This window comes from Maniola jurtina, chromosome 5 (assembly GCF_905333055.1).
Source record: "Maniola jurtina chromosome 5, ilManJurt1.1, whole genome shotgun sequence".
Classification (NCBI taxonomy): domain Eukaryota; kingdom Metazoa; phylum Arthropoda; class Insecta; order Lepidoptera; family Nymphalidae; genus Maniola; species Maniola jurtina.
The window spans coordinates 13406628-13420894 of NC_060033.1; the positions used below are offsets into that span (position 1 = coordinate 13406628).

The following is a 14267-nucleotide window of genomic DNA, read 5'->3' on the forward strand; positions in this document are numbered from 1 at the left end:
GCCACAGACAGATACACAGATACACAGATACACAGATACACAGACACACAGATACACACGTCAAACTTATAACACCCCTCTTTTTGGGTCGGGGGTTAAAAAAACACTGTCAAACACAATAGATAGATGAGATAGATAGATATATTATATATGTATTTGTTAACTTAGGATATAAGGCGTTTTGAAATATTATTATTTATTATTGTATTAAGTCACTGTACCTTTAAATTTTTTTATGTTTTTTCTATATTTATATTTAGAATTGTTCTTATATACCTAAGTGAACTTGGTTCTTTTTGAGAAAATAAACTCAGTAAACATAAAGATGTCAGCGTACGTTTCGTTATTTATTTTTACCAAGATAACCTTTCTCTTTATCCGTCATTAGCTTCCCAAATCATTATCAAGTTCCGACAAATAGTAAATATTTGAGGTCTTGTATGTAATCTACTATTAATTGATAGTTCTCTCCATGAGGTCATTAATAACCACGCCCGATTCGGAGATCTCTTTGATTGCATTCCATCTTCAAATTGGAATCCATAGAGTTAACTGTAACTTTTTTATCTGTGTTAAAGCGTGTAGGTTTTATCGTTTTAATGGGGGATGAATAAAATTGTGATCTTAGCTTTTATAATGATAATGCATTTGCCACAATATAGAGATCAGTAGGGTTCAAGCCGCAGCGGGCAGTGGTTGTGCGCGTCAATCAAGTTTTTTTGTGTTGTGAATATTTTTTAGGATTTTTGTGAAATGAAGTGGGTAGCGGTGGCCAGCTTTTTCGTATGCTTCGCAACCTTAAGTAGAGGAAGTGGTGAGTATTGGCGAATTTTAAAAATTGACTTTTTTGAAAAAAAAATCTTTATTTTATTTTAAATAGCTAATACATATTTTTTATTTACTTTCAAATACGATAATACTAAAATATAAAAATTTGAAATCAAAAATACCATCTAAACCACTGTGACGAGGCAAGGTGCCTAGAACGATGGATTAACTCATTTTTTTAACTTTAAGTATAATTTTTTACTTACATTTTTTTCTTTTGTTTTGTGTTTCATTATTGACTGCAATCTCACCTGGTGGTAAGTGATGATGCAGTCTAAGACGAATGCGGGCTAACATGAAACGGATATTTTATTAAATATCTATCATTCATTCCTATATGTAATTACCTACTTTTTTCTAAACAAAAACTTTTAGGTAAGTAATTAAATTAATATAGGTTTCATCTTTGAATTCATCATTCAACTGAACCTCTATTTAAAAAATTTAAGTTCGTTTCATCGAACTAAATATTCTAAAACACTCATGAACTTCTAGGTATTAGTGGCTATAAGGAAAACAGAAACAGGCATAGAAATAATATATATAACGAATCTATAATATAACGAACATCACGACTATTATCAAATCGCAAAAAAATCTTAACTTGATTTTAGATGCTAGGAACTTAAAATAGATACCTATGCTCTTTCAAGGTTTTCCGTAAAACCTAATAGAAAGAGAGCCAGCGCGTGTCAAACCTTCGTTATTTTATAAAAGCTGAAAGTTTCTCTACGTATATTTCTCACCAACACAAGGTGGAACGATCAGCAACTATGAAGTTTGGATCATGCTGGCTTTGGGAGATAACAGGTTACTAAGGGTTAAAACTGTTACGTCGTGAAACGTGAATGCCTGCGAGTTCTCAATAATGTTCTCAAAGGTGTGTGAAGTCTGCTAATCTGGCCAGGTCAATATGTACGATATTACATCGCAGACCGCATCGATGCTGGCAACGTTGAAACGTTTCTTATCACCACTGTTACATTTTTTTTTTTTTTCTTATACAGCAGGGGAAATCCTCATGGACACCCACTGGGTAATGCCGGACTCTTACCGGCTAAAACCCCTGCTGTCTCCTTGTTGGCTGTGTGCCCGCCTCGCAGCCTAAAACACAGCACAACACTTTTGTCCCTTCATCTACTTCTTTCCCTCCTTTTCTCTTCTTCCTCCTTTTCCTTCATGATTACTTCGGCGTACTTGTACTGTAAAACTGTTACATTGGCCAGAATGGTAGAGGAGTACCTATGTGGCCTAAAGCCTTCTCATTCTGAGAGCAATCCGTGTGCTGACGATAAGTTGATCATGATGATGCTAATGATTGACGACTTTATAATATCAGATCTTAGTATTCAATCAGTTCCGATTTGACGGAGGTACCAAATAAGCGGGATTTGAGAAACTCCGTCTTTTTTCAAGTCCTTTAAAAAGCACAGAGTTTGTTGTAGGCTTCTTTTTTGTACCAGCTTTTAAGTTGATGTTAATGGTGCTTAACTTGAAACTTGAACTTATTCTACTATTGAAAAACTTTTGACATTATTATTATACTAGCTGATGCCCGTGACTTCGTTCGCGTGGATGTAGGTTTTTTAAAATTCCCATGGGAACTCTTTAATTTTCCGGGATAAAAAGTAGTCTATGTGCTAATCCAGGGTATAATCTATCTCCAATGTAAATTTCAGCCCAATCCGCCTAGTAGTTTTTGCGTGAAGGAGTAACAAACATACACACACACACACACACACATACACACACACATACAAACTTTCTCCTTTATAATATTATTAGTGTGAAGGTAAATGGGTTTTTAAAATCCACGGAAGAAGTCTTGGACAAAACTAGACGATAAAATTTATAATTAGTAGCTGTACCCTACCTACTTGAATAAGACATAATTATTTATAATATAATTTTATAATATAATTATTTATAATATATATAATATTAATTAACGAAATGCCATATGCGTGTGCCGTGGATATATTAGAGTAAAAATTAATTAAGTACTTAAATTAAATAAAATGAAATAATTTAATATGCTGTCCCTACCGGATATACGAATAATCTTAAAAAACTAACTTAACAGGGCTCTCTCCGTCACTCATTTCATACAATCGTAGTTCCAATTTCATTTGAATATTAAGCAATGAAATTTTACAGACATATTCTAGAAACTAATATCTGTGTCTGTGGTGTTTTAGATTTTTCTAAAAATATGTAGTTTTAAAATTACAGGGGCTCAAAGATTTGTATGAAAATTTTTAAGACCGCGTAACTTTGAAACCGAATATTTTAACAGAAATCTGGAAAACCACAGACATAGATATTAGTTTCTAGAATATGTCTGCAAAATTTCATGGACTTTGGTTGCTTAGTATTCAAATGAAATTGGAACTACGATTGTATGAAACGACTGACGGAGAGAGCCCTGTTAAAAATAAGCTCTAAGTTTTTGGTATAGATATCTTTTATGGAAATCAAAAATGCTAACATAGGATGCTTTTTATCCCGGAAAATTAAAAAGTTCCCACGGGATTTTGAAAAACCGAAATCCACCCAGGTGAAGTCGCGGGCATCATCTATATATTTGGTACTATTTGGTAGTAAGGTAGTAGAGACCACGTACAGACTAAGAGAAAGCTAGCGTCCCGTGTACGAATATAGGCCACTTTTATATCGTAAAATCGTAGAGTTCTCTAAGGATTTTTAAATGAACCTAAATCCACGCGGACGAACTCATTTAATCACAATAATATTATAAAGACGAAAGTTTGTATGTGTGTATGTTTGTAACTCTTTTACCAAAAAACTACAGAACGAATTTGGCTGGGAACGGAGATAGGTAGTTTATATCTTGGATTACCACATAGGCCCCGTAAAAATCCAGTTTCCGAGGGATTCACCGCGGGTTACATTATAAGCGAAACCGGTGAGTAAACAGTTGGTATTATAGTGCCAATAGAAATAAGTATATTTACCAATAAGTATATTTTTTTTATCAGATCTATCCATTCCAAGGTCTTCGATGGCACTGACGTAAGAGCGCGTGATAATAATAATGATAACTATGATAATTAGGATGCAACAATAATATAATTATTGCAATGGGAACCGGCCATCGTCTTCCTGGAGTTAGTTCACACTTTTTTTTTCTTTAAACGCTACAAGCAATAAAACCGCTTGTATCCGTTTAGAGAGAAATAAAAAAACCGACTTAGTGCGAGTCAGATTGGCACACCGAGGGTTCGGTAGTCGGGTATTTTTTCCGACATGTTGCACGATAAATAAAAAACTATTATGCATAAAAATAAATAAAAACCTGTTTTGAAGTGCTAAACCCCTTTCATATGATAGCCCACTTGGTATAGTTATATTACTTTGAAAATTGAAAATAATTTAAAATGACAAATAAATACAAATTATATTATTTGTTCATGAACACATTTTAATTTTTTTTGTGATGTAACCACAAATTCACGGTTTTTGGATTTTTTCCTTTACTTATGCTATATGGCCTACCTACCTGCAAAACTTCATGATTCTAGGTCAACGGAACCTAGAACCATAGGTATAGGTTAATCATAAACTACAGGTTTTCTTGACAGACATACAACAAAGTGATCCTGTATAGGTTCCGTTTTCCTTTTGAGGTCCGGAACCCTAAAAATGGAAAATGCATACACCTAGGCAGGTAGATATGGAAGTCGGGATAATAAAACTTATCTGGGTCCCCAAGGAGTCACACTCAATCGTGTCACAGTGTGACTCGTTGAGAATTCAACGATTTTTTTCCTATCAGTGACACTGTTACTAGTTGCAACCTTTTTATCCTTAGTATTCCCAACGAGTCACACCCAGAGTAACAGTGAGACTCTTTGGGAATTCTTATTTTTAAGAAAAGGAAGACTTATTTCTATTTAAGTAGTTCTGTAGTTTTGACGAAGCTAGCAAACAGACACACTTAGTTTGCGTATTAATATTAAAGTAGGTATGGATATGCATCAATTTTGTGCTAAAGTAGTTGAATTGTTATGAATGACATCATCTTTTATTACATTATTTTATCATAATAATTCCTGTAATAATTAGCGTTAGTAAGGGTTATAGGGCACTCCGATATATTATATGATATCTTATATCAATAATTGTGACGCATATCTACAATACTTTATCGGTTTTTAGGTACATACACATTTAATTTATGCTGAACTTCTGAGTAAATTCGCGTCATCATCATCGCGACAAGTGTTTGACTATAGTTCACCACTTTTTTATTTATTTATAGGCTAGCGCTTGGCTGTAAACAGACCTGCTAGCAAGTGATGATACAGCCTAAGATGGAACGCGATTGCCTAGAAGTTGCCTATCCACTCTTGACATGAAGGTACCCATATTAAAAGTGGAAGGGAAAACTGGTGCCGGAAGGGCGTTCCATATCCTAGCGGTTCGGATTAGATAAACGACCATCACCAATTCACCACCCTGGCCAAGTGCGGATTATTATGCAGACTTCGCACACCTTTGAGAGCAGTAGGTATGGAGAACTCTCAGACATGCAGGTTTCCTCACGATATTTCTCTTCACGGTTATTACATTCACTAATTGCTTAAAACGCTCATAACTACGAAACGTTAGAGACCGTGTGGGCCTGGAATCGAAAGCCAGACCCCCCGACTAGAAAGCCAGCGTCCTAACTACTAGGCTATCACCACTTTTCCGTACATGTGGCACCCACCCTATTACTAAGCCTCTGTCCGTCCGTTGGCCCGTCCGTCCGTCTGTCTGTCTGTCTGTCTGTCTGTCATGTCGAGATGTATGAGAGTTTAGAGTGTAGAAAGCTGAAATTTTACAACAACATATACCTAATTATTTACTTAATAAAAATTTCAAAATGGCCGCCATAAAATTAAATATAAATAAAAAGTTTATTGAGCCTCGATAGCTCAACGATAGAGGAGCGGACTGAATTCCGAAAGGTCGGTGGTTCAAACCCCATCCGTTGCACTATTGTCGTACCCACTCCTGGCACAAAGTATTAGTCATGATTGTAAAAAAAAAGTATAGACCTACCTAGTGCTATTTTTTGTACGATGCTTAGGCAGTCGGAACCCTTCGTGGCGAGTTCGACTTCGAGTAGGTACTTGGCCGATTTTTTCTTGGCAAATTTTTTTTTTTTAATAGTTTAGATCATAGAGATATTAGATCGACTTAGGTGTGTCGTAACAAATGCCTAGATAATAGACTCAGCTAACATGAAAGTGATACAGATCGACAGAGGACACACAAGGCTATTGCCCTCAACAGGCTTTCGCGCTAAATTACACTCGCTTGCAACAAAATGTTAGCCCGCATTTGATACAGTACCTACTAATTAAACATTATTTCTTTCATCATAGTAAGTACTTTTTAAAATTAAACATTACCTACTTTGATAAGGTTTAGCACTGCTTAGTATAAAATATACATATTAGTAGGTAAATACTTACAAGTAGAAATCTTAAGCTTTCTTCCTTGATTTTTTGGCATTCTCATTTAATTTTTTCAAATCCTTTTCAAAATTTGCTGCAAATTATTTGTGCCTTCTTTTTCTTCTCATACTTTACCATTTTCCCCTATCTTTTTCCTAATTTCTAGACCTCAACCGACCTCTACTTATGTTAAAAATATGTAAGACTAAAGGAAAGAAGTCTACTAATCCTTTTAATTAAGATTAATAATTGCTTAAATCTATTTTTGACCAACAAATAGGAGGAATTGCACGAATAAAAGTTTACGAGATGAAAAGAATTTGCCTGAGAATTTAGCATTTAATTTAGAATTTAGAATTCACTAGTGTGTAGATTTTAGTAAGCTAGAAAGCGATTGATGTCTAAAATAGTGCACATTCCTTGCTTTATTACAACTTATTTCACGTAAACATAATAATCACATCCGCGCATTCCAGCGTGTGTTTACGTAATTAAACTTTATCTTGTAAGCAATGCGTTGACGCGTAGGTACATATACGCTTGTCAGTCATCACTAAATTCGTAGTTTGAAGTTTGAACTCTGGTTGGAACTAACCGAAGTCCATTGGAATCATCAATACAAATATTTATTTACTCGTAATTTTATTGCGATTATAGATAAGCAAGCTGGGTTTTTAACAGTAGTTTATGAAACGGTTGCATAATAGAGCCGCAGGCGAGGTTTTTAATAGTATCAGACGAGTGCTTTAATTCCTAATTATGTAGAGTTTCATACACTACTAATTCAAACCATAAACTCTTGGTAAAATATTTTGTTATAATTTTTTTTTTTTTTATAAATATTGCAGGAAAGAAAAATACAGTGTTATATCAAAAAATAATACAGTAAATAATTAAGTAGGTAAGTAATAATTAAAATTAAGCGCAGCGTTTGGCGCCAAAATTCGGCAGTTCATACAGTGCGGGCGCGTGCTAAATCATAAATAAAAGCCACCAACTACGCGCGGATTTACCGCCATGGTTCCAAATAGCTAGAATCTAGAGTCATATATTAAATTATTATTTTTCATTATTTTGCTTACAAAACAGTGCTTTATTGTATTTTTTTTACATTTAAGATGTACGTGACATAGTCAGGATTTTAAAATATGAGCGTAGATAAAGAATTTAATAGAATTTTTTGAAATGCAATTAACCTCACTACGACAAATATTTTGGCCCGCATTGTACAATGTCCTTCCAGTATGCAAAACGCTACGCGGTCTCAATTCACTCCATGTATAACGGTAAACAAACATATTAAGTATGTTTATATTATTATGTTAATTAACCGGTTTGCCTGCTTATTTTTTTTACTTAATGGAAAATCTCAATAAATTTGAATACTAAAACCTTTAGGATAACGGTGTTTTAATCATTAAGTTTATGTACCTACCCCGATTTTATAACTTTTTCGCATTTAATTTTAAATATTGTACATAAGTACTATTTCATTACAAGGGTAGTTACTATATACTGCCTCTGAATCTGTGTTGTTTGGACTTTGACTTTGACAGACTTTACTCAGGCTGGGATTTATAAAAGGTAGGTAAGTAACTAACTACTTAGAGTTTTCTCAGAGGTGTTTTTCAGTAAAAACGAGACATTAGGTCTTTTTTAGGGGTCCGAACCTCTAAAGGAAAAAAGGAACCCTTATAGGATCTCTTTGTTGTCTATCTGTCTGTCCATCTGTCGTGTCTGTCATGAGAACCTACCTGGTGTTCACCGTTGACCTAGAATCATGAAATTTGGCGGGTAAGTAGTTCTAAAATAAGACTTTTACCCGACTACGGCAAAGCCGAAAGGAAGGGTTATGATTTTATTATTAAATAAACTTCAATCTAAATTAAAACTAAAAAAAAAAAAACTAAGCCCCCGAGGTCTCCACGCCAAAAGGCACAAATAACTTTATTTATTCTTGATATTCACAAGTAGGTTTATATGTAATACTCGGAAGCTGTGAGTGACATCACGCATGATAAGGGGCCGTGAATGGAGGCATCTCCCGACCTCAAAACATGACGTATACATCCATCGGTATAACTTTTCACAGGCAACAAATAAAACGATTCGTACCTAGTCACGAGTAAATAATCAGTACTAGTCGGCTCCCGACGACTCCCGTAACTAATTGGTGGCGAGACTAGACGCCGCCGATTTATTTATTTTGAGATTTGCCCATCAAAAAAAGAAAAAAACCCCTGGATGTCCACGGACTGACGATAATGACGATATTGACGACATCCCTAAAAGCTATTGACAGACAGCAATTAAAAGAATTCGTACCTAGTCACGAATAAATAATCATGTAACCGACTTCATAGAGATTTAAATCGACGTCTCCCGTCACCTAATTGGTGGCGAGACTAGGCGCCGCCGATTTATTTATTTTGAGACTTGCCCATCAAAAAGGAAAAAACCCCTGGATGTCCACGGACTGACGATAATGACGATATTGACGACATCCCTAAAAGCTATTGACAGACAGCAATTAAAACAATTCGTATTTAGTCACGAATAAATAATCATGTAACCGACTTCATAGAAATTTAAATCGACGTCTACCGTCAACTAATTGGTGGCGAGACTAGACGCCGCCGATTTATTTATTTTGAGACTTGCCCATCAAAAAAAGGGAAAAAACCCTGGATGTCCACGGACGCGCGGACTGATGATAATAATGATATTGACGACACCCCTAAAAACTTTTCACAGACAGCAAATAAAACGATTCGTACCTGTTATCGCACATGTTTGCTGCGCTTTTGAACGGAAGTCACGTGGCATCTGTTGGTAATGTTTTTAGGAACGCAACGGTGGCGCCACCTCGGAAAACTATCTTGAAAGTGGCCTGCGGAATTCGACTCACTTTGGTTCGGTCGATCTTAGTGTGCAGACGTGTTTTATCCATCTGTTATTATTGCGCTAACTTAGTTTTGTTGAGTATCAAGCCTTAATCATGTAAATAAGGGTTATATTTATTATTTCTTATTCTTATATTTTTATTGAGGTTCACTTCTGGTATTCTTATATCAGAAGTGGGATGGTAACCTAATTGCCCACTCGCTTTTGGTTCATCTGACTGACATTAGAATCGATTAATCAAAATAAAGTACTTAAACTTGATTTTTAAAGTTTCGTAGTAGTTTTGTTTTTTGTAAAATCTGTGTAAGTGTTGTTTCAATGTACGAACAATCGCATTGTGGTAAACGGAAACGTGATTCAAGTAAGAAAGTGTTATTCTTCCACCGTCGCATCCGTCGTCCGAGCTACGTTTACGGGTTGCGTGGATACTCGACAATCGCTGCTGCCCGGTACCCGCGCTAACGAGTGGTACAGGTACCAACATTGTGCGTGGCGACGGATCAACTGCTAGCCGCATATCTACCTGCATCTTCGTTGATTAAAGTAAGGTCTAATAATTATTTCATTTGTAACTTTGACGCGCATATTTTCAATATCAATGTTTGGTGTGGAAAATATTACACGGAAACGAGTGTGTGGCTTAACGAATGTTTAAATTTGTTGATTGTTGTCATAGTTCTAAGGGTTATCACATACCCTCACGTTTAGGCTACTGCCATAAATAATAATTTACAGTGACAGTAGATTTTTTGTCGATGTAGGTAAAACTGAAAAAAATATTTCCGTTCAAACCACGATATCCTACGGTTTTTGTGAACTAGTTTTGGTTCTTCCACTGTCCGATATCTATTAAGAAAATAAGAAAGTAGCCGGTAAATTAATATCTCATTTTTTGTTACTGTCACCTTCCGTGAAAACCTACTTAAGTTTGGTAAAATAAAATATGGCCACGTTATATTGACTGTTTTGATAAACGTTCAGAATCAGTCAACCTTGATCCATTAATGACTAATGTAACTTTTTGTGAAGTACCAATAATGTAAATTTTTGAAAAATAATAATAATAATAATTAGACATAGCGTCTCAGAATTCAGTACCGGCGTTATGCTGTCGTTGAAGGTACCGGTAGACGTTACATGTGTTGGCAATAACAGAACGCGAATGGTTACTTTCAGTCCAATGCAAGAACCTAATATTTAAGACGTTGCCTATTGAGTTTTTCGATATAACATTTGAAATTGATTTTAATATGGTCTTAAATCGTTATGTGAATAGGTACACCTGTCATAATAAAGACAGACGTACAACCGAACGAGAGTTCCTTCATTTGAACTCTGTGCTCACATTTACCTTTCTTTTCTTTGAAATTTCCGGTGTAATACTGCGCATTCCACGTGGATGCGAGGCTTGTCACTAGCCGTGACATCTTGATAGTGCTGTGGTGCTACGCCACGCACGTTGCTGCAAAACGTGGTACCTCATCGTGGCGTATCAGTGAGATCTGCTGCCTGTCTCATGAGGCAATATGATAAGTGCTGCTAAGCGTTTGTTTATGCTGTTTGGTAAGACCATTCCAGTTTGTTTTTACTTGTGTTCATGATGTCGGTATGTGTTGTAGTATGAGGCACTTTCTTTGAATAGTTGCGAGCACAGTGAGTAACTCTTACTCACATACCGACTTAGACTTGATCTCGTGAGATATGCAAGCCAGTGTGTTGGTACGTAGGCACATTCAACGCTTTGAGAAAGGCAATAATGCCTGTTACCAGTGAGATATACTTATGTTTTTAATAATACTTCTGTTACTTCATAAAAGGGAATTGCTTATATTGTGTATACTATACATATACATGTGAATTACTTTAGCCAAAAAGATTTCAATCGAGTCAGTCTCATTTTTAATTTTAGATTTCCGTTAGTACTTTTATTAGAATCGTATTAAATACGAATGTTCTTTTGCTCTTCATTGTTAAGATCAGGACAAGCCGAGCTAAAAAAAAATAAAAAAAAAAATTAATGACTGAGTTGTTAGAAAATAAAATATACCAACCGACGGACTGAATATGATAGGAGATGGGTCGTTCCTATGACTTGTATTTGGCAAGTGATTAGAGTGAATCATGACGAGATAGGCCATTTGCTGTGGATAAATAATTGGAAAGAATCTAGTTATTATATTGGTTCCCTAAAATGAAAAAGGTTGTATCTAAATATATAAAGGATTGCATTTATTTAGTTTATTCAATATGAACCCCTGGTTAAAACTGGATGATTTGTGTGTCAAGCGTTTAGAGATGGCCTAAGATGTTGTCAGGTAATAATACCATTTTAATGCATCTTATGGCTTTTGGATTGATTGATATTATTTTAAAGTACCTAGTATGAGACTTATTTTTACCTTATCTTAAATGTCTTTTATGTCATTATGCTTCAAACTTGTATATCTGTACGAAGATAAAAGTTGTGACGGTATTTAATCGTGTAGAATTAATCAATTACAATAGAAGTTAAGATTTATAGTAAGATGAACTGGCCGCCGATGGAACAGTTCAGAATAAGTCTACGTAGCAGATATACAAGTAGCTCGTACATCCCTTTGTTTAATTGGTTAAATTTCTCGAAGTTCTTGTTGGATGGACCTCCAATTACTGGCCGTTGATGGGATAGTGGATTGGAGGCCACTCATTGGAATTCGGGAAATAGGTTGTTCATAAATCATGTTGTTTGATTGCTTAAATTTTGCGAATTCCATGTGTTGGATGGACCTCCGATTGCTGGCCGTTGATGGGATAGTAGATTGGAGGCCATGTATTGGAATTTGGGGCATGTGGACCTCCAGTTGCTGGCCGTTGATGGGACAGTAGATTGGAGGCCACGTATTGGAATTTGAAACATGTGGACCTCCAGTTGCTGGCCGTTGATGGGATAGTAGATTGGAGGCCACGTATTGGAATTTGAAACATGTGGACCTCCAGTTGCTGGCCGTTGATGGGATAGTAGATTGGAGGCCACGTATTGGAATACGGGACATGTGGATCTCCAGTTGCTGGCCGTTGATGGGATAGTAGATTGGAGACCACGTATTGGAATGCGGGACATGTGGATCTCCAGTTGCTGGCCGTTGATGGGATAGTAGATTGGAGACCACGTATTGGAATATGGAACATGTGGACCTCCAGTTGCTTGCCGTTGATGGGATAGTAGATTGGAGGCCACGTATTGGAATTTGTGGCATGTGGACCTCCAGTTGCTGGCCGTTGATGGGATAGTAGACTGGAGGCCACGTATTGGAATTTGGGACATGTGGACCTCCGGTTGCTGGCCGTTGATGGGATAGTAGATTGGAGGCCACGTCTTGGTATTCGGAAAATAGCCAAATAAAATTTTCTTATTGCTGTTTTTGTTCTCAGCAACTGCACCAGACATAAACGCCATCCAGGGACGGAGGCGTGCACAGGACGGCCGTGTTATCGCACATGTTTGCCGCGCTTTTGAACGGAAGTCACGTGGCATCTGTTGGTAATGTTTTTAGGAACGCAACGGTGGCGCCACCTCGGAAAACTATCTTGAAAGTGGCCTGCGGAGTTCGACTCACTTTGGTTCGGTCGATCTTAGTGTGCAGACGTGTTTTATCCATCTGTTATTATTGCGCTAACTTAGTTTTGTTGAGTATCAAGCCTTAATCATGTAAATAAGGGTTATATTTATTATTTCTTATATTTTTATTGAGGTTCACTTCTGGTATTCTTATATACCTAGTCACGAGTAAATAATTAGTAGCCGACTTCCCAGAGATTTAAATCGACGACTCCCGTCAACTAATTGGTGGCGAGACTAGATGCCGCCCGCTGCCTATCTATACCTACCTATAATATTTTGAGGCTTGCCCATTTACTAGTACCTACATATTATGGTGCACTACCACTTAAAGCTATAGAGCGCACTTCGACACATCCAAAGGGGTAATGGTGCCAGCATCTTAGGTACAATACCTCGCTGCAGTGGTTTCGATGAAGTTTTAGATTTAATTTAATTTACTTTAGTTTTGAATTTATTTATTTTTATTTTTAATTTAGTTAAATTACCTACTTAATTCTGGAAAATATTTCCGTTTTTATTTTATTTTCCGGGGTAAAAAGTCCATATGACCATAGGTATCTTAGAATATGTCCTGTATTAAGGACAAATCCATACGAAGTCGTATGGATTTGCCCCTAAAACAGTCGATTTCGAAGAATCTGTTATCACCGCTCGTTATCAGCAGCATACAAGTCGCCAGTATGCATTTCATAGTAAACGCTGAATAACAAAGAAGTGGCTGTGGCGTGTGGCACTCAGCGAGCCGCGACCTCCGAGATAACTCTCGATAACTGCTCGTTAATGAATTAGACGGCATTTCTTTCCGTATTTCGAAGTATTATGATTAATATCTACTACTTACTCGGTATACTATACATAGTCAAAATCATTTCCAAATGATTTTGACTATATGCCACACATTAGGAACATTGACCCAATCATCCGTACTAATATTATTATGTACCTATAAGCTCACGACTCAGGGCTACATCCGCGTGAATTTGGGATTTTAAAAATCTCGTGGGATCTCTTTGATTTTCCAGGATAAAAATTTGCCTATGTAACTTTCGAAGTCTTTAACTAGGTATAGTCAAAGGCTGTAAGTCGTTTAGCACCTTAATGATCTTATTCGCGTGGCACATAATAATATGCGTTAGGTATGTGTGGCGCGTTTATGGAAAAAGGGCATAAGTGCGACAGGTTTTTTGATGCAATAGTTTAGCGGAATTGCTACTCGAATTCTGAGCCCGTACCTATATCCATGCAAAAAAATCACATTGATTCAACCCAGGATGTCATGCAAGCTATCTTTGTTGTGCCAAACAGAAGATGTTCGCTACTTCATCCACACATATTTAGATTTTTAAGAATCCTTTCATAAATTGAGATGTGGGAATTCTTTAATTTTTCCAGGAAAATATGGTTATGGCCTAGGTACCCTAAAAAGATATCCTGGATATCTGAGAAACTAAACGTTTCTAACGACACAC

At 36.4% G+C, this 14267-nt stretch overlaps 1 protein-coding gene across 1 annotated transcript in view; it reads left to right on the plus strand.

Annotated features, from left to right (window-relative positions):
- Window positions 1-588: 588 nt before the first annotated feature.
- The window catches only part of LOC123865804, a 33299-nt gene continuing 19620 nt past the window's right edge, over window positions 589-14267 (plus strand). Inside the window, exon 1 of the mRNA XM_045907040.1 lies at window positions 589-814. Within this exon, the coding sequence (XP_045762996.1) occupies window positions 754-814 (61 nt within the window). The 5' untranslated portion in view covers window positions 589-753. The remainder of the gene's footprint in view (window positions 815-14267) is intronic.